The 27,445-nt window shown below is 41.4% G+C and overlaps 1 protein-coding gene and 1 long non-coding RNA gene across 10 annotated transcripts; both read left to right on the top strand.

The window, feature by feature from the left end:
* The first annotated feature begins 4,374 nt into the window (after positions 1 to 4,374).
* On the top strand, positions 4,375 to 26,214 carry KANSL2 (KAT8 regulatory NSL complex subunit 2). 9 transcript variants are annotated; one of them, XM_084877441.1, is made up of 10 exons: positions 4,375 to 4,440; positions 6,330 to 6,588; positions 7,883 to 8,061; positions 8,492 to 8,606; positions 13,669 to 13,832; positions 14,048 to 14,214; positions 14,979 to 15,075; positions 19,430 to 19,581; positions 24,339 to 24,458; positions 25,124 to 26,211. In XM_084877441.1, exons 2-10 carry the CDS (start codon positions 6,338 to 6,340, stop codon positions 25,253 to 25,255), a joined length of 1,377 nt encoding a protein of 458 aa, XP_084733567.1. In that variant the 5' UTR covers positions 4,375 to 4,440; positions 6,330 to 6,337; the 3' UTR covers positions 25,256 to 26,211. The 9 variants fall into 9 exon arrangements, with proteins under 9 accessions (XP_084733567.1, XP_084733560.1, XP_084733564.1 ...); XM_084877434.1 differs by having other exon boundaries at positions 4,403 to 4,440; positions 13,669 to 13,836; positions 14,052 to 14,214; positions 19,430 to 19,683; positions 25,124 to 26,193; XM_084877438.1 differs by having other exon boundaries at positions 4,404 to 4,766; positions 19,430 to 19,683; positions 25,124 to 26,214.
* Positions 17,435 to 18,637, top strand: LOC311619324. Its single transcript, XR_014794472.1, has 2 exons — positions 17,435 to 17,845; positions 18,055 to 18,637. It is a non-coding gene; the product is annotated as an uncharacterized lncRNA (long non-coding RNA).
* Positions 26,215 to 27,445: the final 1,231 nt, after the last annotated feature.

Genomic DNA, 27,445 nt, shown 5'->3' on the forward strand with positions numbered 1-27,445 from the left:
ATACCCATCAGGACTCATCACACACCCATACTCGGATACTTGACACAAAACTAACTCCACATCTCTGGGCTGTGGGAGTAGCTGGAGAAAGCCCACACAGACATGGGAAGAATGTACAAACTCCACACAGGGCCCTGGTGGGGAAGGGATTTGTTCTCAAAGTTATAACCGATGTTGAACACAAGGAAATTAATTGAAGGACCTGCTGTACTAGAGACATCTTTTCTGAAAAATAGTTTCAGGCACTTCCTTGCCTTTCATTATTCCTTCACTAGAAAATAGTACCTACCAAGTACTATGTACTCTCTTCTAGGGAGTATGGCAGTAAACAAACAAAAAAAGCATCCTGTCCTTGTAGAACTTATATTCTAGTGGTAGGAAGACAAGTAAAACAATTCAATAATAAGTTCTTTGGAGAACGCAAAGCAGGGAAGGAGAGGCACACACACACACACACACACACACACACACAGAGAGAGAGAGAGAGAGAGAGAGAGAGAGAGAGCGCGAGCGAGCGAGCAAGCAGGTAAGCAGAGTGTTGAAATTGGAAAGATGGGTAGGGAGGAAGGTCTCATGAAATTACAATTCAAAAAAGATCTGAAGAGGTGAGAGAGCAAGCCATGGAAATAGTTGGGGTAAGAGCATTCCAGGAAACAAATGGCAAAGGTTCTGAGGTAGTAGAGCAAGGAAGCCAGTATGAAAATAAGTGAGGAGAGGAGAAAGTAGAATATGTGGTTAGAGGGGAAATAAAAGGCTAGATATTGTAGGGTCTTGTAAGCCATTACAGAGAGAGTGAAATAGGGCACCAATGAAACGTTTTGTGCAGAGAAGTGACATGCTCTAGCTTAGGTTTTAAAATGTTCATTTGGAAAAAAATTTAAAAAATGTTCATTTGTGCTTCTGTTCAAAATGGATCGTAGGAATCAGGGTAAAGAGGCTCACAATAATTAAGGTTAAGAGAAAAGAGTGGCTTGAATCAGGTTGGAAGTGCTAAAGATAATGAGAAATTACATATCTTAAAGTTGGAACCTGTAGTGTCTGCTATAAGGTTAGAAGAAAAAGAAGTCAAGGATGACTGCCACTTGTTTGACCTGACCAACTGGAAGGATGGAGTTGTCATATACTGAGATGAAGAGGACTATAGAAAAAGCAAGAGTTTGGTCCGGCTTAATGCTGAGCATTGACCCATGAACCAAGAGGTTCTGTTCGATTCCTGGTCAGGGCACATGCCCGGGTTGTGGGCTCAGTCTCCAGCGGGGGACATGCAGGAGGCAGCCAAGTGATGTCTCTACCTCTCTATCCCTCTCCCTTCCTTTCTCTAAAATAAAAAACATTAAAGAGCAAGAGTTTGACATTCGCCAAAGCCGGTTTGGCTCAGTGGTAGAGCCAAGGTCCCAGTTTTCTCTTGCTGTTGCTTCTTTCCTAAGCCCTGCTTTATTTCACTGTCCCTAGCTTTAAAAAGGTACTCTTAATAATAATAAAAAAGAAAAGAATTCATCTTTCCCAACCTCAACAAACACCCTCAGTCCACTTTAACCTATTCAATAGCTAACAAAGAGTGCAATGGATTAAAAACAGCCATCTACTTTGTTAAACAGCACAAAAATTTTGTTATCTTGACCCATAAATAAAATCTGTCCCCTCTTCAATTTAGAGGGAAGTGGTTCTAAATAGGATTTTTTGTCTGTTCTGGGCTCAGCAGAAGTATCTTTTTTTCTTTTTCTTTTTTTTTTTTTTAACTAAGACCTTCTAATTAAACAAAATCTTTGTTGTATCTCTATCTAGTTCTTAATTCCTTTTTACACTGTTCCAATTATAGTTTTAATACTCCTTTATTTCTTTATTTTTAATATTGAGAACCTTAATTATTTTATTTTTTATTTTATATTTTATTTTTTAATATATTTTATTGATTTTTAACAGAGAGGAAAAGAGAGAGACAGAGAGCTAGAAACATCGATGAGAGAGAGACATCCACCAGCTGCCTCCTGCACACCCCCCACCGGGGATGCGCCCCCAACCAAGGTACATGCCCTGACCGGAATCGAACTCGGGACCCTTCAGTCCTCAGGCCGACGCTCCATCCACTGAGACAAACCGGTTTCGGCAATACTCCCTTTTTTATATGGCCACATTTGATTGCAGATTCTGATTCCAAACTTTTCTGTAATGTGACTGCCTCTGGCTAGTTTTGAGTTACAGGGTATTTTTTTTTTTAAATATATATATTTTATTGATTTTTTTTACAGAGAGGAAGGGAGAGGGACAGAGAGTTAGTTAGAAACATCAATGAGAGAAACATGGATCAGCTGCCTCTTGCACACCCCCTACTGGGGATGTGCCCGCAACCAAGGTACATGCCCTTGACCAGAATCAAATCCAGAACCTTTCAGTCCATAGGCTGACGCTCTATCCACTGAGCCAAACCAGTTTCAGCTACAGGGTATTTTTATTTATTTATTTTTAAAAGTGAACACTGCCACTTTTATATTTTTAAAGTATATTTTATTGATTTTTTACAGAGAGGAAGTGAGAGAGAAAGAAACATCAATCAGCTGCCTCCTGCACACCCCATACTGGGGATGTGCCCACAACCAAAGTATATGCCCGTAACTGAAATCGAATCTGGGACCTTTTAATCTGCAGGCTGACCCTCTATCCATTGAGCCGGTCAGCGAGTTATAGGGTATTTATAACAAATGTCTTCTTTGTACCCTTTGAGGATTGGAGTGTATATAAATCATATGTTAGTATTGCATCCACAATCCAAGCTACTCTAGAATGTTTACTTCAAAAAAGCAGGGCTGTCTTCCTTGTTCTCTAGTGTCTGGCACTTAGGTGTTCAGTAAATAATTTGTTGAATACATTTCAGGAAAGGGCCTTCTAGGGCTACCCTACTCTCTGGACACAGCATTTCACCTGTCCCACCACTCTCCAATTTTTGTTTTAATAATTTCTTGTGGCTAAACTGCTGTTCTTGTGGATTCTCTATGCTCACCTCCTCGTTGGTAGTGGAGAAATCTTTTTTTTAGTTTATTTTTTAAATATATTTTATTGATTTTGTACAGAGAGGAAGGGAGAGAGATAGAGAGTTAGAAACATCAATGAGAGAGAGTCATAGATCAGCTGCCTCTTGCACACCCCCTACTGGTGTGCAACCAATGTACATGCCCTTGACCGGAATCGAACCTGGGGCCCTTCAGTCCCCAAGCCGACGCTCTATCCATTGAGCCAAACCGGTCCCGGCTCTCTCTCTCTCTCTCTCTCTCTCTCTCTCTCTCTCTCTCTCTCTCTCTCTCTCTCTCTCTTTTTAAAAATATTTTTATTGATTTTTTACAGAGAGGAAGACAGAGGGATAGAGAGCTAGAAACATCGATGAGAGAGAAACATGGATCAGCTGCCTCCTGCTCACCTCCTACTAGGGATGTGCCCGCAGCCAAGGTACATGTCCTTGACCGGAATTGAGGCCTGGTGGAATTGAGTCCCCAGGCCGAGGCTCTATCCACTGAGCCAAACCGGTTTTGGCAGTGGAGAAATCTCTTATTTAAATTTAAACGGACAGCAGATAAGAGTGCTTGGGGAGGTTGGGATGCAAAAAAGATCCAGGAAGTTTATGTGGAAGATGTTAGTTGATTTCCACAAGAAGGGAAAAAAAGAGATGCTTTCAACTACAAAAAAAAAAAAAATCCTTAAAGGATTATAAAATTGGGATTGTGTGTGCTCTTTCTATATACCCGCGTTATTTAGGAACGATAGAGAATTTCAGACAGGGTCTCAACCACAACTAATATTTTCTTATTCTCCGTCCCATGCTCTTTACTTTCTGAGAGGCAAAAGGGGGGGATAATTAGAATGAGGGCTGGTTTCAGATTTGCCTCTCTCCCTCATTTAGCCATTCTGTTTCTAAGTTATCTGTAAAATGGAGGTAATAGCCTCTACCTCTTAGGGTTGCTTGGGAAATTAAATGTTTATGTATGTAATCGCTCAGACTCAGTAAATACTCAGGAAGTGTTTCAGTAAGTAAACTCACAAAAGAAAACTAAGGCCTTTTCCTAAAGCGTCAAATGTCTGATTTTTCTGCTAGTTATGTAGATGTGCTGGGGTAGCGGCAAGCAAAGACCACAGGCAGAGCGCCCCAAAACGGCCCGAACCCCGCTCCGCTCTGAGGTGGAACTACAGCTCTACGCTCCCCACGGCCGCCTCACGCTCCCCGGGGCGGGGCGGAGCTGCTGACAGACAGGTCGTCTCTCCTACCTCAGCCGCACATTTTCTTGGGGCCCCGCCCCCAAGCGTGATAGGTAGTAACTTTGGCCAATGGCGGCACACCGCCGTAGGAGCGCTAGCCAATCAGCGGCTGGGAGCCCGGAAAGGCGCGGGGCTGAGCTAGAGTGGCTGACGGGGCCAGAAGGGCGCGCGGCGCCGTGCGGCGCGGTGGCGGAGGTAAGATGGCGGCGGTGCTCACGTTAGGTCTTTGCAGTTAGGCTGCGGCCTTGCCCTTTCTGCCCCCTCCGGGCTGCTCCTCTCACTCCGTCAGCGTCGAGGTAGCTTTCCTCCTACAGGCTTCCCGGACCCAGATGCTCCGGTGCCCGGAACCTTAGTACAAAATGGCGCTCTCCCGGGCTGCCGAGGACGGGCTGGGACAGGATGAGCTCTGAGGCGGGTCGGGACAGAGACGACGTGGAGGGAGGCGGAGGCGGGACGCGGCTCTGCGGCGTGGCTGCCGCCGCTGGGGGCCGGCGCTGAGGCTTCCCCCTCGTGCTGCGGAGGTGCGAGTCCCTGCACTGCTTTTAGCATGGCGGTGAGGGGGCGGGGGCGGCGGCGGTGGGGCAGGGGTGGGGGTGGGGGCCAGGGTGCGGTGAGGGGGCAGGGGCGGCGGTAGTGATGGGGTAGAGATGGTGGTGGGTAGGGGTGAGGGGTAGGGGTGGTAGTGATGGGGTAGAGGTGGGGGTGGTGGGGTAGAGATGGTGGTGGGTAGGGGTGGGGGGTAGGGGTGGTAGTGATGGGGTAGAGGTGGGGGTGGTGGGGTAGAGATGGTGGGGGATAGGGGTGAGGGGTAGGGGTGGTAGTGATGGGGTAGAGGTGGTGATGGCGATGGGGTAGGGTGGTGGTTGGGGGTGGGAGTGAGGCTAGGGGTAGGGGTGGTAGTGATGGGGTAGAGGTGAGGTGGTGGGTAGGGGTGGGGGATAGGGGTGGTAGTGATGTGGTAGAGGTGGGGGTGGTGGGGTAGAGATGGTGGGGGGTAGGGGTGGTAGTGATGGGGTAGAGGTGGGGGTGGTGGGGTAGAGATGGTGGTGGGGTAGAGATGGTGGTGGGTAGGGGTGGTAGTGATGGGGTAGAGATGGTGGTGGGTAGGGGTGGTGGGTAGGGGTGGTAGTGATGGGGTAGAGGTGAGGTGGTGGGGTAGAGATGGTGGGGGATAGGGGTGGGGGGTAGGGGTGGTAGTGATGGGGTAGAGGTGGTGATGGCGATGGGGTAGGGTGGTGGTTGGGGGTGGGAGTGAGGCTAGGGGTAGGGGTGGTAGTGATGGGGTAGAGGTGGGGGTGGTGGGGTAGAGATGGTGGGGGGTAGGGGTGAGGGGTAGGGGTGGTAGTGATGGGGTAGAGGTGAGGTGGTGGGTAGGGGTGGGGGATAGGGGTGGTAGTGATGGGGTAGAGGTGGGGGTGGTGGGGTAGAGATGGTGGTGGGTAGGGGTGGTAGTGATGGGGTAGAGGTGAGGTGGTGGGGTAGAGATGGTGGGGGGTAGGGGTGGTAGTGATGGGGTAGAGGTGGGGGTGGTGGGGTAGAGATGGTGGTGGGTAGGGGTGGGGGGTAGGGGTGGTAGTGATGGGGTAGAGGTGAGGTGGTGGGGTAGAGATGGTGGGGGGTAGGGGTGAGGGGTAGGGGTGGTAGTGATGGGGTAGAGGTGGTGATGGCGATGGGGTAGGGTGGTGGTTGGGGGTGGGAGTGAGGCTAGGGGTAGGGGTGGTGGGGAGGTAGGGGTGGTGGGGTAGAGATGGTGGGGGATAAGGGTGGGGGGTAGAGGTGGTGATGGCGATGGGGTAGGGTGGGGGTGGGGGTGGGAGTGAGGCTAGGGGTAGGGGTGGTGGGGTAAGGGTGGGGGAAGGGGTAGGGGTGGTGGTGATGGGGAAGGGGTGGTGCTGGGGTAGGGGTGAGGCTGGGGTGGGGTAGAGGGAGAAGAGGAGGTGAGGCTGACTCCCTATGCCTGAGGGGAGAGAGGGAGAGTGTCTCCTGTCTGTCCTTTAGAAAGTTCCTCGCGGTCAGCCCGCCATTGTGGAGGAGGAATTTTTGACAAGAGTAAGGGCCTTTTGATCTTCTGTGTGATCCTGCAGGGTTTGGTATGAACAGGATTCGGATCCACGTCTTGCCGACCAATCGAGGGAGGATCACCCCAGTTCCCAGGTCTCAGGAGTCCCTCTCGTGTTCCTTCACTCACCGCCCGTGCTCGCAACCTCGCCTGGAGGGACAGGAGTTCTGCATTAAGCATATCCTTGAAGACAAGAATGCACCTTTCAAGCAATGTAGTTACATATCCACGAAGAATGGAAAAAGATGCCCCAGTGCTGCCCCAAAGCCTGAGAAGAAAGATGGGTATATATGTATAGATATTTTTGTCGTTTGTACTTTCAGTTTTAAAGTGAGGGTGGAATGCGGTATCATGTGGGCTGGGATGTAGCTACTGAGTTTTTAAGCCCACATGCTTCCAGAATTGGGATTATGAATAATATATCCTTGGAAAAGAAAAGAAAAAAAAATTGGTGGAAACTGGGACAAATTGGTGGAAACTGGGATGATACTATTTTCCATTGGATCACTCAGATCTTCTCTGGATCTTTTGCTCTTATCTTTAAAGGGATAATCTAGATTTTTCTTAACCTGGGGTCCCTGACTCTTGGCCATTTTTGAACCTTATTAAATAACATGTAAAATGTGTATTCTGGGAAAGGCTTCATAGCTTTCATTACATACAAAGATATCCATGTAGAGTATAACTTGGGTAGAAAATTCTTCATATACCTTTTTAAATTTGTGTGCGACATCTTATTACCTAATATGTGTAATATTGAAGTAAAACGTAGAGTTGCCTTCCAGAACCAATTTTGAAAGATAAAAGTGGATTTTTTTTATTTGTTGAGATGTCAGCATTTTGTAGTCAGAATGTTTTGTTTGGTGGATAGAGCACTAGATTATGTTACCTGCATTTCCCTTCAGTAAAACCAAATGAGTTGATCTTGGACCAGATAAATTACTCTGCTTCACTTGACTTTTAAATATTTGTAAAGGAAGATAATGGTTATTTATTTTATTTATTTTTTAAAATATATTTTTATTTCAGAGAGGAAGGAGAGGGAGATAGAGATTGAAACATCAATGATGAGAGTGAAAAATTGATTGGCTGCCTCCTGCACGCCCTTTACTGGGAATTAAGCCTGTAACTTGGGCATGTGCCTTTGATTGGAATCGAACCCAGGACCTTTCAGACCGCAGGCCGAAGCTCTGTCCACTGAGCCAAACTAGCTAGGATGAGATAACGGTTATTTTAATTTCCTAAAAGTGATCTAAAGATCAGTGAGTAATGAAAGTTATTGAACTTTTTCCAGAAAGAACTTATCTGAATATGAAGTGTTAATTATTTGCTGAAATCGGTTTGGCTCAGTGGATAGAGCGTCAGCCTGCGGACTGAAAGGTCCCAGGTTCGATTCCGGTCAAGGGCATGTACATTGGTTGCGGGCATATTCCCAGTAGGGGGTGTGCAAGAGGCAGCTGGTCGATGTTTCTTTCTCATTGATGTTTCTAGCTCTCTATCCCTCTCCCTTCCTCTCTTAAAAAAAACCAATAAAATATATTTAAAAATAAATAAAATGTTAATTATTTGTCTCCTTAGGGTGTCCTTCTGTGTTGAACATGCCCGTAGGAATGCACTGGCACTGCATGCTCAAATGAAGAAGACCACTCCAGGGCCGATGGGAGAAACACTCTTGTGCCAGCTGAGCTCATATGCTAAGTCAGAGCTGGGGTCTCAGACTCCAGAAAGTAGTCGCAGTGAAGCCAGCCGAATTCTGGGTAAGGATATTCTCTCCTAGAATGAAAAAGGAGGAGGAAAGGTAACAAAGAACTTACTGGTTTTAGCACAGTGCTTTGAACGTACCAGTATATGGTACTTGATAATACAATACTATTAATTCATTGGCAAATTGTTGAGATTCCAGGATTGCTATGTTTATCAATTCTTTTCAGTTTGAAATATAGTGTGTGCTTAGGTTTACTTGCCTGAGTTTATGACTGTTTTCTTCATTGTTGTTTTTATAATACTATCTTTGCTATGGAAGGTAATTTTAGGAAACAAAAATAATTTTGAATTGGACCATGTCCTTTTGAGAGCATGGTTGACTCAGTTTTAAGATTTGGGTTGATTTGTTAAGTAACCTAGTTTTGTGTGGTGAAGGTACAGAGGTGGGAAGTCTTAATGGCTGCTGTCCCTTCCTTGCCTCAGATGAAGACAGCTGGAGTGATGGGGAGCAGGAACCCATTACTGTGGATCAGACATGGAGAGGTGACCCTGACAGTGAAGCTGATAGCATAGACAGTGATCAAGAAGATCCCTTGAAGTAAGTTGTAATTCCACAGAGGCTTTTAAATATTTTATGTAGTTAGTATGTGGAATGTAGTACTGTGTACTGTTATAAAATTAATGACCTAAAAGGGTTGAAGAAAGCTTAGCTGTCTGTGAGCAGAAAGAGATTCTGTAAAAGGGTCATGATTCATCATCATTTCACTTTGAGGCAGGATCTGATTCTTTTTTATTTATTTTTTATTAAATTATTATCTGTGTACATATTTTAACATTGCCCCTCCCCCCCCCCCCCCATAGGGATCTGATTCTTTTTTAGAAGTCTTGTACTTTGGGAAAACTTTTGGATGTCTAATTCTACACCTGAGTAAGTATAGGAGAGAAAATAGGAAATTTGTTGGACATAGGAGGGTTGAGAAATGCTTAAATCAATTAGAGAAGAAGAAATTAATGTGAATGCATTCTTTTGTTAAAATATATTTTTATTGGTTTCAGAGAGGAAGGAAGAGGGAGAGAGATAGAAACATCCATGATGAGAGAGAATCATGGATCGGCTGCCTCCTGCAAGTCCCTCAATGGGGAGCAAGTCCACAACCCTGGCATGTTGCCCTTGACCTGAATCGAACCTGGGACTTTTCAGTTCGCAGGCTAACGCTCTATTCACTGAGCCAAACTGACTAGGGCATGGATGCATTCTTGGCGTAAAACTCAGGAATAATAAAGTGATTGTATTTAAAAAACTACCTTTGCAAAGTTACATCAGGGTTTTTTATTTTTTTAAAGAAAAATAAAAAGATATTTCAAGAATATCTTTTGGTTTCATGTCTAGGAGAGAGAAACTGATTTAGAAACCAAAGAGTGAGTAATCGACCTAATTATATCTTGTGGTTCCTCTCTTTATGGAACCCATATTCATGTTAGGAGTTGTAGAAACAAAAACGGTTAAGCATTGCTACTCCTAAGTCTCATATTGCTATGTTTCATGGTTTAGTTTAGTTTGCATTTTTTTTTTTTTCTTCTCTCTGACTTGTGTTTCTTAGCACTTCCCACTGACAATTTAGGTAGAAGGATGTAAATAATAGAGTAAGGAATTTCTAGACTAGACTGTTGAACTTCAATTCTTAGAATTTTCTTCATTACCTTGGATTCTGAGGTTTATAAGAAGTCATTTAAGGTTAAATTTTTCTGAGTAGATTTTAATCTATTTCTCTTGAGTAATTTCAGTATAGTTAGCAACTCTAAAATACTTTTTTGGAAAGTCCATCTTGGTAGTTTGAGAAGGAATATTTGTTTTCTAGCAAGATTCTTTCACAGTAATTTTATATCAAGCATATTTTTTATTTTATTTTTCATTGTACTTCTACAAATGCCAAACTTGTTGCATTGAAGAGGTGTGTGCTCTGTAGGGTCACAAATTTTTTTTTTTTTTTTAATACATTTTATTGATCTTTTACAGAAAGGAAGGGAGAGGGACAGAGTTAGAAACATCAATGAAAGAGAAACATCGATCAGCTGCCTCTTGCACACCCCCTACTGGGGATGTGCCCGCAACCAAGGTACATGTTCTTGATCGGAATCGAACCTGGGACCCTTGAGTCCGCAGGTCGACGCTCTACCGGTTAGGGCGAGTCACATTTTTTTTAAAGGTCCAGAAACTTGATTTTATTATTAGTAATTGAGATCAGTGTCTAGGGGATACTACAGTCATATGAATATAACTTACAAGAGACTACTATAGCAACCAAAATATCAGTTATATGAGAAATATAAGTGTTAAAAGGACTAGACACTCAAAGTTAGTTTATGCTAAAAGGAACATCCAAAGGTCAGGGCAGCGATTAGGTGATGAAATGTAAGGCTTTTTAAAATATATATATTTTTATTGATTTCAGAGAGGAAGGGAGAGGTAGAGAGAGAGAAACATCAGTGATGAAAAAGTCATTGATCGGCTACCACCTACTAGGTATTGAGCCCAAAACCTGGGCTTGTGCCCTTGACTGAATCGAACCTGGGACCTTTCAGTCCACAGGCCAGTGCTCTATCCACTGAGCCAAACCAGATAGGACAAGGTTTTTTTTTTTTTTTTTTTTAATTCTGTGAGGAACATTATCCAAAATAAGTTTTAGGCTCATTAAAATATGTGCAACCTAGGTACTCGCCCTGACCAAAAATCAAACCTGCAACCTTTTGGTGTATAGAACAACACTCCAATCAACTGAACCTCTCAGCCATGGCAGGAATGTCTTTATAAAAAATACATTTTTATTGATTTCAGAAGGGAAGGGAGAGGGGGAGAGAGAGATTGAAATATCAATAATGATGAGACAATCATTGATCGGCTGCCTCCTGCATGCCCCCTACTGGGGATCGAGTCAAACCTTGGCAGGTGCTCTTTACTGGAATTGAACCCAGAAACCTTTATTCCACAGGCCAATGCTCTATCCACTGAGCAAAACCAGCTAGGGCAGGAATGTTTGTTTTTAATTATTATTATTTTAATTCCAAGTTACAAAAGCAAGTCTGACCTCAATTTAGTTGCTCTCATTCACCACAAACTTTGCCTTTTATGTACCACAATATCCTTGAAAGGCAAAGGGTCCAGGCTTTTCTTTCTATTCACAAATTTAGAGCTCTTTTAGGAATGTATTTTTAAGTTAGAAGTTAAAATTCTTTATCTTTTGTACTTTATTTTTTTAAATTTAATAAATCTTTATTGTTCAGATTATTACAATTGTTCCTCTCCCCCCCCCCGCCCCCATAGCTCCCCTCCAAGTTCCCACCCCACCCTCTGCCCTTACCTCCCCCCACTGTCCTCATCCATAGGAGTACGATTTTTGTCCAGTCTCTTCCCGCACTCCCCACACTCCTTTTCCCCTCAGAATTTTCAGTCCACTTCCTTTCTATGCCCCTGATCCTATTATATTCACCAGTTTATTCTGTTCCTCAGATTTTTAATTCTCTTGTTGGTGTAAGGTTTGAGGCGCAGGAAACTGACCACCAAGGAGTTTTAAAGTAGTTTATTCCCCAGTAATGAGCGGGACTCATTAAGGAGGTAGAGAAGTCAGAATTGAAGGAGTTGGGAGGGAAGATGGACCCAGCCGGCTGCCACCTGGACATGGAGGATCGGCAGCACGTGGCTGGTCGGGGGTCCTTTTAAGGGGAGGAACAGGAGAGGGTTGGACCCAGGGCAGAATAGGAAAGGGTGGGCTCCAGGACACTTTGGCAGGCGCTGATTGATGGCTCAATGTCTTGGAGATGTCTCTGTGACAGGTGCCAGTAATGTCATAACTCTGCCCACCAGTTGGGAGGAGGGAGAACCTTATAGTTGATATATATGTATTTGTTATTCATAATTTTTATCTTTACCTTTTTCTTCCTTTTCTTAAAGAATACCTTTTCAGCATATAATACTGGTTTGGTGCTGATGAACTCCTTTAGCTTTTTCTTACCTGTGAAGCTCTTTATCTGACCTTCAATTCTGAATTGTCTCCACATTTTCGCTGCTTCCCAGAGTTGGTAGGATCTCTTTGTATGCTTGGTGTCCTACATGGCCCAGTGGGTCAGCCTCCTCAGTTACCTGAGGTAGACACTCTTGGTGCTCTCCTTTGTGGACTGCGTGAACAGCCTTGTTGTAATTAAGACTTGATTGTTGTTGGTATCACTGGGAAGAATTGACCTCCAGGCCCATTGGATGTAAGTATCAGCTGTGTCTACTCTGGGATACCTTCTGTATTGGAGACAGTCTTATAGGATCAGACTTGCAAAATTGCAAAAGCCTCTGTGCTCAGCTTGGATGGGGCAGAATCTCAGTGCTGAGCAGACAGTATTGGCTTCCTGTCAGCCCTGCCCTATGAGGCCCCTGGGTCTCAGTGTCCCTTGGTCATCGCTGCAAGCACCTCTAAGAGTAAGCTACCCTCGAGTTTTGCCTGCTGCCAGAGAGTTCAGTTTCTTCCCCAATGAATCTGGATTCCCAGATTCTCGCCCGGTACTGGAGTTCAGTGTAGTGAGGACCTTCCATTTCCCACCCACTAGAGAAAGCCAGCGGCGCACTCAGCAGTCAGTCGCGCGCCTCCAGACCTCTGCCTTTTGCGGCACCCCTGAGTTTCCGCTTGACAGTCCATATTCCCCCCCCTATAAGCCTGGGTCCCCAGGATGTCGCCTGGAACTGGGGTTCGGTGCAGTCAGAACTGGGGTTCAGCGCAGTCAGGAGCTTTTGTCTTCTTCCTGCTAGAGAAAGCCAGCCAGGCCCTCAGCTGCCCGCGCTTGTATCTCCGAACCTCAGCCTTTTGCAGCTCCTCTGGGTCTCTGTGTGCTTTCCTCTTTCCTTCTAGTTGTAGAATTTCCAGTCAGGCAGCTTTCCTGTGGTTCTGGATGATGTTAATTTTGTCTTTTAGTTGTAGTTTTGAAATTGTTGTGGAAGGTAGTTTAGGTGTTTACCCATGCTGCCATCTTGGTTTCTCCCTATTTTTTGTACTTTAATTAAAATATATTAAGATCATTTTACAACAAATTGAGCACTTTCAGGTTGTCCTATTAAGAGGTTTTTCCATATTGTTAGATGGAATAAGTATGTAGATTAATAAATTTTGAGCATTCTGTACCTACTTCTTTTTAAACATAATGCAAATAACTGGGGAAAATAATGAAACGTCTTCCTCATATGGTGACTAGATCATACATTAGTGTCCATTCTTGGAGATTATTTTTTATGTAACAACTTGAATGGTAAAATGTATAAAGAGATTTCTACCAATAAGGTGATTGTCTCAACACTGGTTGCTGCCGAAACCGGTTTGGCTCAGTGGTAGAGCGTTGGTCTGCGGACTGAAAGGTCCCAGGTTCGATTCCGGTCAAGGGCATGTACATTGATTGCGGGCACATCTCCGGTGGGGGGTGTGCAGGAGGCGGCTGGTCGGTGTCTCTCATCGACATTTCTGGCTCTCTCTTTCTGTAAAAAATCAATAAAATATATTTTTTTAAAAAGATTATAAAAACACTGATTGCTTATTAAATATTGTCTAGTATCTACCCTTTTCTCCTTTTAAACTTGGGTTTTATTATTGTGCTTTTTTATGCATTGCTGGGAATTTCTATTCCAGACATGCTGGTGTCTACACAGCCGAAGAAGTGGCCCTGATTATGCGTGAGAAACTAATCCGTTTACAGTCTTTGTACATTGATCAGTTTAAACGACTTCAGCATCTGCTCAAAGAGAAGAAGCGACGTTACTTACATAATCGGAAAGTGGAACATGAAGCTCTAGGCAAGTTGCAACAACCTATTGTAGGTTCAACATGTGAACCTAGGTGTTGGTAGTAGTAGCTACATTTATCTCTGTTGGTATCTGGAGTGGAGGAGAGTTTGCTTTTGAAACTGCCTATCTTATGGCCCGATATTTTTCTGTTTACTTGTTAATTTTGAGGCTAGCCCTTGTTTGGTTGCTTGTCAGATAACATCTTGGATGTTGTGACTCTACAGGTAGTAGTCTCCTGACTGGCCCAGAGGGACTGATGGCCAAAGAACGAGATAACTTAAAGCGTCTAAAGTGTCTTCGGAGGTATCGTCAGCGCTATGGAGTAGAAGCCCTACTACATAGGCAGCTGAAGGAACGTAGAATGCTGGCCACAGATGGTGCTGCCCAACAGGTAATTTGTGCATAAATTCCTAAGATTTATAAATTTGCTTTCTTGGTAAAGTTAGGGTAATTGCCCAAGCACTGTTGTACAGTCTTGGCTCTGACATCTGACTTACTGGACGTGGGGTATATTGAAAAGAGCACTTACCTGAAAGTCCGGAGACATAGGTTCTAGCCTCGGTTTTCTTCTGACTAGTACTGTGCCTGCACTGATAACTTCCCTGGGCCTCTGTTCCCATCTGCAAATTGAAGGGTTGCCACATTCTTTGGTTCAGAAGTTCATCGGTTCAGAAATAGGTACAGATTAAGCCCATTTTTCTTGGGAATCCTCTTTTAGAAGGCAGGAAAATAGGTAGAATAATAGGAACGATGAATGTTGGGAAGAAAGGTTGATAGGAGAAGTAAGTGATCACTAAATTTTTTTCTCAGGCCCTTGGTCTCTGCTTCAATAAGATTAATTTTATTTCTTTGTTTTATTTGTTGAAGTTTCACATAAGTTTACAATTTCGAGAAGGCTAAAAGATAAAATAGTTTGAAAATTATTAGTTTACATTACACTTTCATAATATGGAGGGATAAGATTCAAATTAGGGTTGATTCATTTGTACATGAGATTTTTTACATAGCATTGGAGTATACATATAAATATTGAATTTTTAACTTTTAAAGATGTGCCATATATTTTATAAGTACTCTCATACATAATTGGTTGTACGTTCTTTTGTGGGTGTATTGGTTGTGTTTTTTTACTTAATCTGTTTTTTCCCATTTTAGGCCCATACCACTCGTTCCAGTCAGAGGTGCTTGGCCTTTGTGGATGATGTTCGTTGTTCTAATCAGTCTCTTCCAATGACCAGACACTGCATTACTCGTATCTTTTTACTTTGTTCAGTTTGCTAGCTAGACTGAAAGGCTAGTGGGAGACACTGATAGTTGCTTAATTGAGGTCTTTGTTATCCTTTGGCCCTGAATCAAGGCCAGCAGTTTGCTGAAGCTGCTGGTTTCAAGCAGGAGCCTAAAGAAATGTCTTTCTATGGTCTGTTGGCCATTTCAGAACTTAGGAAATGTAATGGTCAATTCATTAGAAAGAAACATCTGAGTAATTGGTGATAGATGTGGGCTAATATTTATTTGTAGTCAACACTGGGGTTCCAGATATAAGAAGTTCCTGATTTAACTTGTTCATTAGAATTATATTGTTAAATCTAGTTACAAAAAAAAAAATAAAAAAAAAAATTGTGTGTTTTCTGCTAGTAACAAGGACAGTTCTGAAATGTGAGCTTCCTTGGAGTATTATCCTTTTGTACTGTTAGTGCTCTTAACTTGTATTTTCAAATTGGAAACTTAAATTGGAAACTTAACTGTTTCCAAAAATGGGAAATTACTCTCCAGTTAATTTGCCTTTGAACCATCAGAGCATCTTTTGATTCTGCTGTTGGACTATATTTATCAGGCTACTAAACTTTGAACTGTTTATTGTGCAAGTACATCTTTATATGAACATTGATTGAGAAAGTGCCTTTCACTATAAAAGCCTTTGTTAAGTATTATGATGTTTAGTAGATGAAAAGCATAAATCTTGCTGGATTTCAGTTCCCTGACAAGAGAAAAAATATTGGAAAGTAAAATATTTTTTCAATAGGAAGAAGAGAACCTTCCCTGGTCTTTGGAAAGGAAAACTGACTTCTGTTCTTTTTGTCAAATCTTTTACCAATTTATTAATTATTGCAACAACAAATAGCTGCTAAAGAATTGTTGTCCTTAAAATGCTTGTGCAAAGTAATTAATAACAAATTAAATGCTCAACACTTTGTTGGTTAAAGGCAATCTGGTCAGATTTAAAAAGAAATAGCTGATAGTTTTAATAGTGCTATTACTGTAAATAAATGAAATAGGAAATAAAACATGTTTTAATCCATAAATTTGATGCATATATATATATATATATATATATATATATTTATTTATTTATTTTATTTATTTTTTTCTAATATATATTTTTAATGAGTGAATTTCAAAAGTTGGTGACATTGTGGTGAAATGGACCCTCTATATGCCAGTGGGAATATAAAGTGTTACAGGCTTTTTAGAAAGCAGTTTGACTATTTATATTCTTTTTTTTTTTTTTTTTTAATATATTTTATTGATTTTTTACAGAGAGGAAGGGAGAGGGATAGAGAGTTAGAAACATCGATGAGAGAGAGTCATCGATCAGCTGCCTCTTGCACCCCCCCTACTGGGGATGTGCCTGCAACCAAGGTACATGCCCTTGACCGGAATCGAACCCGGGACCTTTCAGTCCGCAGACCGACGCTCTACCACTGAGCCACACCGGTTTCGGCGACTATTTATATTCTTTACTATGTTACTATCACCTCTGTGAACTTATTTAAGGAGATAATTAAATATAGGACCAGTATTGCATAAAATTTCTGTACTTTGAGGCTTAAATTTTTTAGAGATGGGGAGGAGAAAATTATGATACAACATAATAGTAATATGTTGTCATTAAACATTTAATAAACTTTGAATGATATGAGAAAACATTTGATAACAAAAATATAAGATTCTGTAGAGTATGTTTTAACTACATGGAACTAAATACTAGGAGGAAGTTTAATAGAAATGTGACTATTTTTGGATGGTGTTGTTATGAATGCCCTTTTTCCTCTGCTTTGTACTTCTCAGGCTTTCTTCAGTGAGTTTGATTACTTTATAAGGCAAAAAGCCAATTTACAGGTATTAAAGTAGTTTAGATTTTTCTTGTAATACAGGCATGGGGAACCTTTTGTCTGCTAAGGGTTATTTGTATATTTAAAACATCATTCATGGGCCATATAAAATTATCAACTTAAAAATTTGCCTGCTATATTAAATATGCCAAATATATAATTAACTCACCCCTAATGCCTTGGCAGGGCCAGACCAAATGATTTCGTGGACCTTTTATGGCCTGTGGACCGGACGCTCCCCACTTGTTATAGTACTATATCATAGTTTATTAGAATATTAATATATTAAAGTTGAAAATGAAATGTATTTGAAAGGAGAAGGGAAGTATTTTTTCTTTTGTGTTCTTTTTCATTCCATAGTTGCCTAAGTCACTTACCCTTCCTTAAGTCCTTATTCCAGAGAAAGATGCGATGCCTTGGTGACCTGTTAAGTCTTTACTCTGGTCTAATGGATACAGCCCTGGACTGAAAGTGAAGGATACAGACTAGTTGTAGGTCAACCATTCCCTTCTCTTTGTCTTTGTTGTCCCCAGCTGAAAGGAAGGGGGGTGGATGAGGATGGGGGAAGGATCTTCCCAGGATATGTGGTATTAAATAAGAGACTTATGAAAGTCCTTTAAGTTCCATGAAAAATATTGTGATTAAAGCATTTAATGGATTAACATTTTAAATATTAATAATTTAAATTAGATTGGGTTTTTCTGAAGCACATAGAGGCTGCAAGTCTGTTCCCATTAGATTCATTTGTTCATTTAATAATTTTCATTTAATATTTATTTTGTACCATTATCCTTTAGAGTAGAGATTGTTGGGGGGGGAGGAGAGAGTCATTTGACCCATTTGGCAATGTGTGGAGGCATTTTGCTTGTCATGACTCAGATGGAGGTGCTACTGACATCTAGGGCACATGTGTAAAACACAAGGCCCGCGGGCGAAATCCAGCCCGCCAGGCCTTGCAATGTGGCCCGCACCGCGCTGTCATCACTGCACTCCGCTGTCAGTTTATGACATTGTCAGTTTATGACTGTTCAGTAAACCATTCGGCCCGCGATTTAGGCTGGATTTTAGATTTTGGCCCCTTCTCTGATTGAGTTCGACACCCCTAATCTAGTGGGTAGAGGCCAAGAATGCTGCTGAACACTCTACAGTGCCCAGGACAGCCAGTGATGTCATTAGTGCCAAGATTGTGAAATCCTGTCTTAGCATAATGAAAGAAATGGCTTTATTTAAAAGTTTTTGTTTTAAAAATTACAATGTGCATTACATTTTTTAGTTTTTAAAAATTACCTTAATATTTTCCTCCCAATTTATTAATTACACTTGGTATTCAATAATCCTGGATACAATCAGTTTATAGAAGATTGTGCTCTCTTACTTAAAAATAAGTCTAAATTTAAAATAATAGTAGAATAACCATACAGTTAGGATTTTCAGAAATGATAACACTTGTGTAAAATGTGCTTTCTAGAGTAACTTGAACTGGAATTTTATTTTATCTGATTATGATTTCAATTTTGATTCATCCTACAGAGTTTCTTTGTCAACTTGGAAATAATAATCCTTTTCTGCTTTTAGCCTTAACATTGACTGTCCTGTTAGAGCTCCTAGGAGCATTCCTAGATTACTTTCTTTCCGGCCTTTCCTAAAATTATCATCTCTTCTCTTTGGGATAAAAGGATTCCCCAGCACTACCCCCCCCCCCCCCCCCCCCGCCCCCCAAAAAGGGGGTATGGAAATATATTTTTATTTCCAGGATATAATAGCTAGTCACTATTATTTTGCTTCCATTTTCTCCAGTTCCAGTTCTCTGCTGCTTTAAACAATTTCATCATGTAAGCATTTTGGAAATAAGGTTTAAAAACTTTTTATCCATCTTTTTTTTTTTTTTTAAAATATATTTTATTGATTTTTTTACAGAGAGGAAGGGAGAGAGATAGAGAGCAAGAAACGTTGATGATAGAGAAACATCTACCAGTTGCCTCTTGCACACCCCCTACCGGGGATGTGCCTGCAACCAAGGTACATGCCCTTGACCGGAATTGAACCCGGGACCTTTCAGTCCGCAGACCGGCGTTCTACCACTGAGCCAAACTGGTTTCGGCTTTATCTATCTTCTTAATGGAGCAGAAACAACTTTGTCTCACGAGTCTTGGAAGGGGTTGGTAGAGGCCTCTGCAGACTGTTTACATTTGTCTCTTCTGAGTAAGTGTAGATTCCTAGGATTGTTATTGCTGTTTGCTCAGCACTGTGTTTTTAGATGTCTTATATGGGAAAACAAGATTAGTTTAAATGGCTACGATCTTAAAATGGAGGTTGGGGACTAGTTTTAAATTACTGATAGAGCTAGAATTAGAAAAATTGCTAACTGCATTTTGTTCTGTGTCAAATGTAACCAATTATCTTATAGTGCAGACCTTGAGTTTTACATGGCAGATACCTGTATTTTGTACCTCCCGTAGGTCCATTTTATTTCCCTTGACCATTTTTCTGCAGATATTTGTCAGGACACAAATCAGGTTCTCTTCAAATGCTGCCAGGGGTCTGAAGAGGTACCCTGCAACAAACCAGTTCCTGTAAGCCTCTCTGAAGATCCCTGCTGCCCACTGCATTTCCAGTTGCCTCCTCAGATGTATAAGCCCGAGCAGGTACTGTCTGTGCCAGACGATCTGGAAGCCGGCCCCATGGATCTGTACTTGAGTGCTGCTGAGCTTCAGCCCACTGAGAGTTTACCTCTGGAGTTCAGTGATGTAAGTTAGAGAAGTCCGCTCTGGTTGGCCCTTGAGGCAAGGCCTTATTTATTAACTAGAGGCCTGGTACACAGAAATTCATGCACTCAGGTGGGGGTGGGAGGGGCAGTCCCTCAGTCTGGCCTGCGCCCTTTTGCAGAACAGGAGCCCTTGGGGGAAGTCTGACTGATGGCAGGGAGCGGGCCTAAGCTGCAGTCTGGCCTCCTTCTGTAGGAGGTGACCAATGGAGTGATCAGGGGACGGCACAGACCCCCAATTGCCCCTCCAATTCCACCTGTCGCTACCTCCTCCCTCTACTCGCTGGCACCTGCCTGCTTGCTGGTTCTGCCAACCAGCCATTTTGCTGTTCGGTTGCTCTGCCATTTGCATATTAGGCTTTCTTTATATAGGATGTTGAGTATAGGTTAGACCTTTGTGCTCAGGAGAGTTGATAAAAGTTTTTGAAATGATATATGCATGGTTGTATGTATATGTTAGCATATTCGTTTAGAGACAGTTTAGATTGGCAGAAATTTTTCTGAGGGAATAGTAAGGAAAATTGTAAACTAAGGGAAGTTAGAAAGTCAAGATTATGGTTGGATTTGGTGTAGCAGGAAATATGCTACCCATCTACAAGGTGAGTGGATTCACCAGCATCTTAATACTGAGTTCTGATAATCTCCTGACATTGTGAACTTGTGTTTTGGCTCCATAGTAAAGGTTTCATTTTTAGATTAATGTGTATCTCAAGAAATTACTGAAAACTTGGTTACTGTTTTTCAAATTTGATGTTATTACATAATCCTGTTGTGAATGGACTAGAACAGTAATACTTTATTGATTTTTTACAGAAAGGAAGGGAAAGGGATAGAGTTAGAAACATCGATGGGAGAGAGACATCGATCAGCTGCCTCCTACACACCTCCCACTGGGGATGTGCCCGCAGCCAAGGTACGTGCCCTTGACCGAATCGAACCTGGGACCCTTCAGTCTGCAGGCTGACACTCTGTCCACTGAGCCAAACTGGTCAGGGCTGAGTATTTACTTTTATATAGCCTTTGAAATATGTACACTTCTAGCACATAAATCCAGCTCAGATTTTGTTTCCCTAGTTAGCAGTATCCTACTATTTGACTTTAGGGATCAGTTAATATTCCACCTCTGTCTTGGCACTTTGCTTATTAATCTTTAGCCTTCTGGATAAAGATCCTCATTATTAAAGAAAGTTTTTTGAATTTCATAATAAAGGTGTCTTGTGTCATGGCATGTTTAAGGGGACAAATTTAAATGGAAAATTAGGTAGAAGTAAGGTTTGGATAGCTTCCAAATTTACTAAAAAAGATACACTAGGTAATATGTGAAGGGGGGGAATGGCATTAAGAATAAAATGACCTGGCTGGGGTGGCTTAGGGGTTGAGTGTGTGTGTGTGTATGTGTGTGTGTGTGTGTATATATATATATAGAATAAACTGATTGCAATTTTTTCCTCCATAATTTCTCTTCCTTTTTGGAATTATATTCTGTCAATAGGTGTAATAAACATGGTTTTTATTATTTCGTTTATAATAATATTTTTGTTATAATCCTGATTATAATTGCTCTTTAAAAAGAAAAAATTTCACACAGATTCATGAAATGTGAGAACAAAATACCGTATTAAAGATGTGGCTCAGTGGATAGAGTGGCAGGCAGCCTATGGACTGAAGGGTCCTGGGTTTGATTCCCGTCAAGGGCATATGCCTGGTTTGCAGGCTCCATCCCCAGTGGAGGGGTGTGCAGGAGGCAGCTGATCCATGACTCTCTCTTGTCATAGATGTTTCTCTCCCCCCCCCCCCCCTTCTTCTCTGAAATGAATAAAAATATTTTTTAAAAAATTTAAAGATTGTAAGATGTGATGGTAGGAAAAACTTGAGAGTTAAGAAATCTTAATTTTAAAAGATATTAATATATGCCATCAGATCTGTTCATCTTTATATTTGGCATAGATTTCTTAAAGAATATATTTAAAAAAAAAAACTTTACTTTTGAGAATCCAGTGGGTTTTTAAGATGGACCAATTACAAATAGCTAATTGTTTTTGTAAAACAATTAGCTATTTGTAATTGATAATCTATTGTGTTCATAATAGATTTGGTGCACTAGACAATGTGGTTATTCTGATGAACCACATTGGGCATTAAAAATAGTTTTATTCTTAATCTTTAGACATAAGTTCTCTAGAAAATTTGAAATAAAATGCAGTTTTAGAAAATAATTTTTGTCTTCCCACAAATTATGGATATATTAGTATAAACTTTTGCTGGGGAAAAATGATTTTTTTTTTAAATCCTCACTGGAGGATATTTTTACATTGATTTTTAGAGAGGGGAAGAGAGGGAAACACGGAAATATTGATGTGAGAGAAACACATCTATTGGTTGCCTCCTGCACGCACCCTAACCAGAGCCCCGGGCCAGAGAGGATCATGAAACTGAGGTATGTGCCCTTGACCGGAATTGAACCCAGGACCCTTTGGTCCACAGGCCGGTTGGTGCTTTATCCATTGAGCCAAACTGGCTAGGGCAAAAAATGATTTCTTAATTATATGAGTTTCACTAAGCAATTTTGTTAACTGTATTTTTAAAAAAAATTTTTTTTAATATATGTATATTTTATTGATTTTTTATAGAGAGGAAGGAAGAGGGATAGAGAGTTAGAAACATCGATGGGAGAGAATAATCGATCAGCTGCCTCCTGCACACCTCCTACTGGGGATGTGCCTGCAACCAAGGTACATGCCCTTGACCGGAATCGAACCTGGAACCTTTTGGTCCACGGGCCGATGCTCTATCCACTGAGCCAAACCAGTTTCGGCACCTGTATTGTTTTAGATAAATTTCTATAACTTTTTTTTTTTTTTAAATATATTTTATTGATTTTTTTACAAAGAGGAAGGGAGAGAGAGAGTTAGAAACATCGATGAGAGTCATTGATCAGCTGCCTCTTGCACGCCCCCTACTGGGGATGTGCCCGCAACCAAGGTACATGCCCTTGACCGGAATCGAACCCGGGAATTTCAGGCCCCAGGCCGATGCTCTATCCACTGAGCCAAACCCGTTTAGGCTAAATTTCTATAACTTACTAATAACTTTTTATAACTTCATTCAGGGGAGGGCCAGGTATGAGCTGTTAATATGGGTAAAAATTCTGCACAAAAGGCTAAGGCCTGTCATTCTGGGTATTACACTTGTCTGTTTTCTGTTTTGATCCAAAGATGTTTTGCAAATAATAACCTCATAACTTATTCCTATTGTATTTTGAGTTTGCTCTGTGTGTCTGTGGTTTTGAGATCAGAACAAAAATGGTTTTGAGATCAGAACAAAAATGAATTCTCTCAAAATGTTTTAATACTTTGAGATTAAATATTCTTGTTATGGTAGGCTTTCCTGCTGATTTCCCCCCCTCTTATTTTAGATTCCTTTCTCCAAATTTAGTTCTTGTTCATTCTTGAGACTTGGAAACCTTTTGCCTCACTACTTAAATGGGTTCTTTTAAATTCCAAGTTAATTATTTGTATAATAAATGTGCATAGTAAAAGAATTGAAGAAAATAGTCTATTGTCTTAACCATATGAGAACACTGGTTTCTGTGGATATTACATGTCTGAAATGAATATATCCTTTTAGGTACCTGACTATCCTCTTCTCTGTGTTTCTGCTTAAATTAACCAGCTTTAAGTCCAATGTTCTTTACTTACTTTTTTCAACCTTAATTATTTTGAAGATGTGATTCTTGTTTTTGTGACTCACACACCAAAGAAAGGGACATAATTTTGGACTCGCTAATACCTGTTTAAGAGTATAGAACTAAGTGTGCTTCTTGTGAAATTAGATTACTGACAGCATAGAGCCTCTATAAAGTGGATTGGATATCAGGGAGTACAAACCCTTGGGTAATTTTCACTCTTAGGAGAGGTTAGGGATAGCCTCTTAGAAAGGGGTGACAGGCAAGTCTGTTTGACACCTTGTCTGAGCCTTTGTAATGTTTTAGGCCCTGAATCAAGACCAGTGGCTTTTTTGTAGTTGTTGGTTTCAAACAGGAGCCAAGAGCAATGTCTTCCTGTGGTTTGCTGGCCATTCAGGACCCAGTGGGAATGGCCAATTCAATTGGAAGAAACATAGTCTGTAAATATAATATTTTTTGTTTGTTTACATTTGGTTGTTAGGTTTAAGAATCAGGAACTCAATAATTCTGTGGGGATAAGGACTTAACCAAAATAGTATTTTGTAGCTGTTAGGAGAGACTTTGAGTTTCTTTACTTATTCATTTCTCTTTTCTCCCTTCCCTCTTTTGCTCACTGACTTGCTTTGTGGTTGTGAGGACATTAATAAAACAATCTCATTTTACCCAATATTTTAAGGCAGTATTTCAGTTTAATTTTTAATTATACTGATTGAAAAATACTCCTTTTTAAGTAACTGGTGGTCCCTGCTTTATACTTGGCAGCAAAGAAAAAATTTTAGTGCTTTTGGATCTTATCCCATTTGTTGGACGTTTTGGGAAAGTTTTTTTGACTTAAGGTAGGCAAGGGGTAAGGGAAGGGTGGGAAAAGTGCTTTAAGGTTTGCTGAAAAATATGCTAACTAGCTAATTGGTTCGTTTGATATTGCTGATAGGCATTTCTCTTTCTTTTCCTAGGACTTGGATGTTGTGGGTGATGGTATGCAGTGTCCTCCTTCACCCTTGCTTTTTGATCCTTCACTAACCCTTGAAGATCATTCAGTCAAAGACAACACTGAAGGCCCAGTGGATACTTTGGCAAGTGAAGAACAACCCGGCCAGGCTTCCCCCATGTAGCCATGCAGCCAGGCAGAGGTTTCTCCGCTGGCTGTGCTGACATGTACCGCCAGAGCGTGAGTGGGGTTGTCATCACACGGAGACTGTAAAGGTGTCCCAGATGGTTCTCTAGATAGGCTCTTAGAACCCTTGGTGCTCATATCTCAGAGCAGGACACACAGTTAGTTAGCTTGACAAGGAATCTAGGTACATTGTTCCTTTAAGGCAGAGTTCAGCACTGGAATTATTTTCATCATAGGGTAAGGAGGAGTAATGTGATTTGGTTTCTTTCTCTGGGCCTTGGGTGGGATACAAGTGGCCCTGACTGAAGACCAGCACTTACACTATAGCTGTTGGTTTCAAGCAGAGGCCCAAAGGACCATCTTCCTGTGATCTGTTGGTTGTTCTGGAAATTCAGCACAGAATGGCTGTTTCACTTGGAAGAAACAACCCACTGCTCTCCCTCCCGTTGGGAGAATCTTAGGAATGCTTCAAGTAATGACAAGTATGGGGAAGAGCAACTGCCCAGTATTTTATTTCTGCTGTCTTGTTCTTGTTGCTATGATACATGGGCATTGATAAGTCAGATTCATGCTTTTCTGATCACAATAAATAGATTTGTAACCAAAGTAACTTTGTTTTAACAGGGCCAGATGCAGATGGCTGGAGAAGGGTGCAGATCGCAGGGATCTCGAAACTCTGAAAAAGCCTCTGCACCATTGCCTCAGAGTGGAGTGGCTACTGCAAATGGGAAGCCAGAACACAGTTCTATCAGTTGATAGTTTGTTTTGGGAACCATTTGACTTTGGAGGATTTGAATTTCCCGTTATTTAAACAAGTATTTCTGACCTCTCTAAAGGACAACCTAGACTACTATGTTTTCCTTCTGGGTTACTGAGTGCTATAGTCAAACATACACCAAACTTTGGGGGAAGGGACCAGTAGTAGTGTCTAAAAGTTGTGTCTTCCCACTCTGGGCAAGTAAGAAAGATAGGTGATACTTGTCAGAGCTGCTGAGATCGAGCGAGACTCTGTGCTCTGAGGAGAGACATCTTGGTAAGGGGATTTCCAAAGTCTTTAAGTGGATATTGATGGACCCAATGTTTGGCCATTGCTATCTAGCAGCTTGTGTTTTAGCCTTTTCTCACCTCTCACCTAATTGGGGAACCTGAACTCCCTTCTACAGTAACTTCAGAAAATAAGCCCACAGGACTGGGTCCTCAACTATCCATCTTCAAACTGTAAATTTCTGCAGTGACTATCCTAATGTAAGATGCCATAAAAAGTTATTGTATATAGTTTCTATTAAATGTTAAAATGTTATGAAAATATAAATCACTTGAATGTATGTTTTATTTGTATTTGAGAGTGTACACACACACATTTGGGTGGTGGTCCTTAGGGAGCTGTTTCTTACGGGAAAGGGAAAATAGGACAAGATATATTTCCATCCCAAGAAGTAAATATACTTTCAGTAACTTACTTTAGTTTTGGTTTGCAGGATAAGACAAAGATTTGTTAGAAGTAAACGGAAAGGGATAGGACCTCCCTATTAAAGCTTACCAGTTCCAGATATCTTCCTTTTCACTCCTCTGTGCCCCCTACTTCTCCCATTTCTCTCTCACAATGCCTGACTGTCATTTTAAAATTCTCTAGGACTAGGAATGTATATCCATAAATATGTATCTTTAACCATCTGTCTTCTAACCTATGTCAATTTCTGTATGTAAATTACATATGTATATGTAAACACATAAAACTCCCAGAGAAGTTGGGTCTCGTACTGGATCAGAGTTGTCCAGATCTTTTAAAAGTTACTTTATTTTTTTAGAGAGGGAATGAGGAAAGGGAAACATTGATGTGAGAGTGGAACATCAGTCAGCTGCCTCCTGCACGCCCCCTACCTGGGATAGAGTCCACAACCCAGGCATATGCCTTGACCGGAAATGGAACCAGCAACCTTGTGCACAGGATGGTGCCCAATCAACTGAGCCACACCTGCCAAGGCTGTCAAGATCATTTTGATGAATTGGAAAGAGTAGAGTTAAAATAAAAATTTAGGGTTAAGTTACCTATGCTAGAAATTGTTTATTGAGGTGCATTATGACAAGGAGGCTAAATGATCACCTATAAGAACTGAATTAAGGAACAAAAAATTTATAGTTAGACCAGTGATTTCAACCTTTCTCATCTCATGACACAAAATAATTACTAAAATTTTGTGGCACACCTAAAATATTTTTTGCTGATAGTGATTTTTCTTATGTGACAGTCTAAGGGAGAGGAGGTCAGTGTCTAAAGATTCATCTTTTAAAAATTCTTGTAGTAGGCCGAAACCAGTTTGGCTCAGTGGATAGAGCGTCGGTCTGCGGACTGAAAGGTTCCGGGTTCAATTCCGGTCAAGGGCATGTACCTTGGTTGCGGGCACATCCCCAGTAGGAGGTGTGCAGGAAGCAGCTGGTCGATGATTCTCATCGATGTTTCTGGCTCTCTATCCCTTTCCCTTCCTCTCTAAAAAACCAATAAAATTATATATACACACACACACACACATATATATAAATTATTTTTTAAAATATATTTTATTGATTTTTTACAGAAAGGAAGAGAGGGATAGAGAGCCAGAAACATCGATGAGAGAGAAACATCCATCAGCTGCTTGTTGCACACCCCCTACTGGGGATGTGCCCGCAACCAAGGTATAATACATGCCCTTGACCAGAATCGAACCCGGGACCTTTCAGTCCGCAGGCCGAAGTTCTATCCACTGAGCCAAACCGGTTTCGGCCAATAAAATATATTATAAATAAATAAATAAAAATTCTTGTAGTAGGATAAATTTTTATTTTGGTCCAAAATAGCTGAGTTATTCCATCACTTTGGCACTACCCTGTTCCCCCAAAAATGAGACAGTGTCATATTAATTTTTGCTCCCAAAGATGCGCTAGGTCTTATTTTCAGGGGATGTC

Source organism: Pipistrellus hanaki (genome assembly GCF_964339955.1).
Source record: "Pipistrellus hanaki genome assembly, chromosome: 3".
Classification (NCBI taxonomy): Eukaryota; Metazoa; Chordata; class Mammalia; order Chiroptera; family Vespertilionidae; genus Pipistrellus; species Pipistrellus hanaki.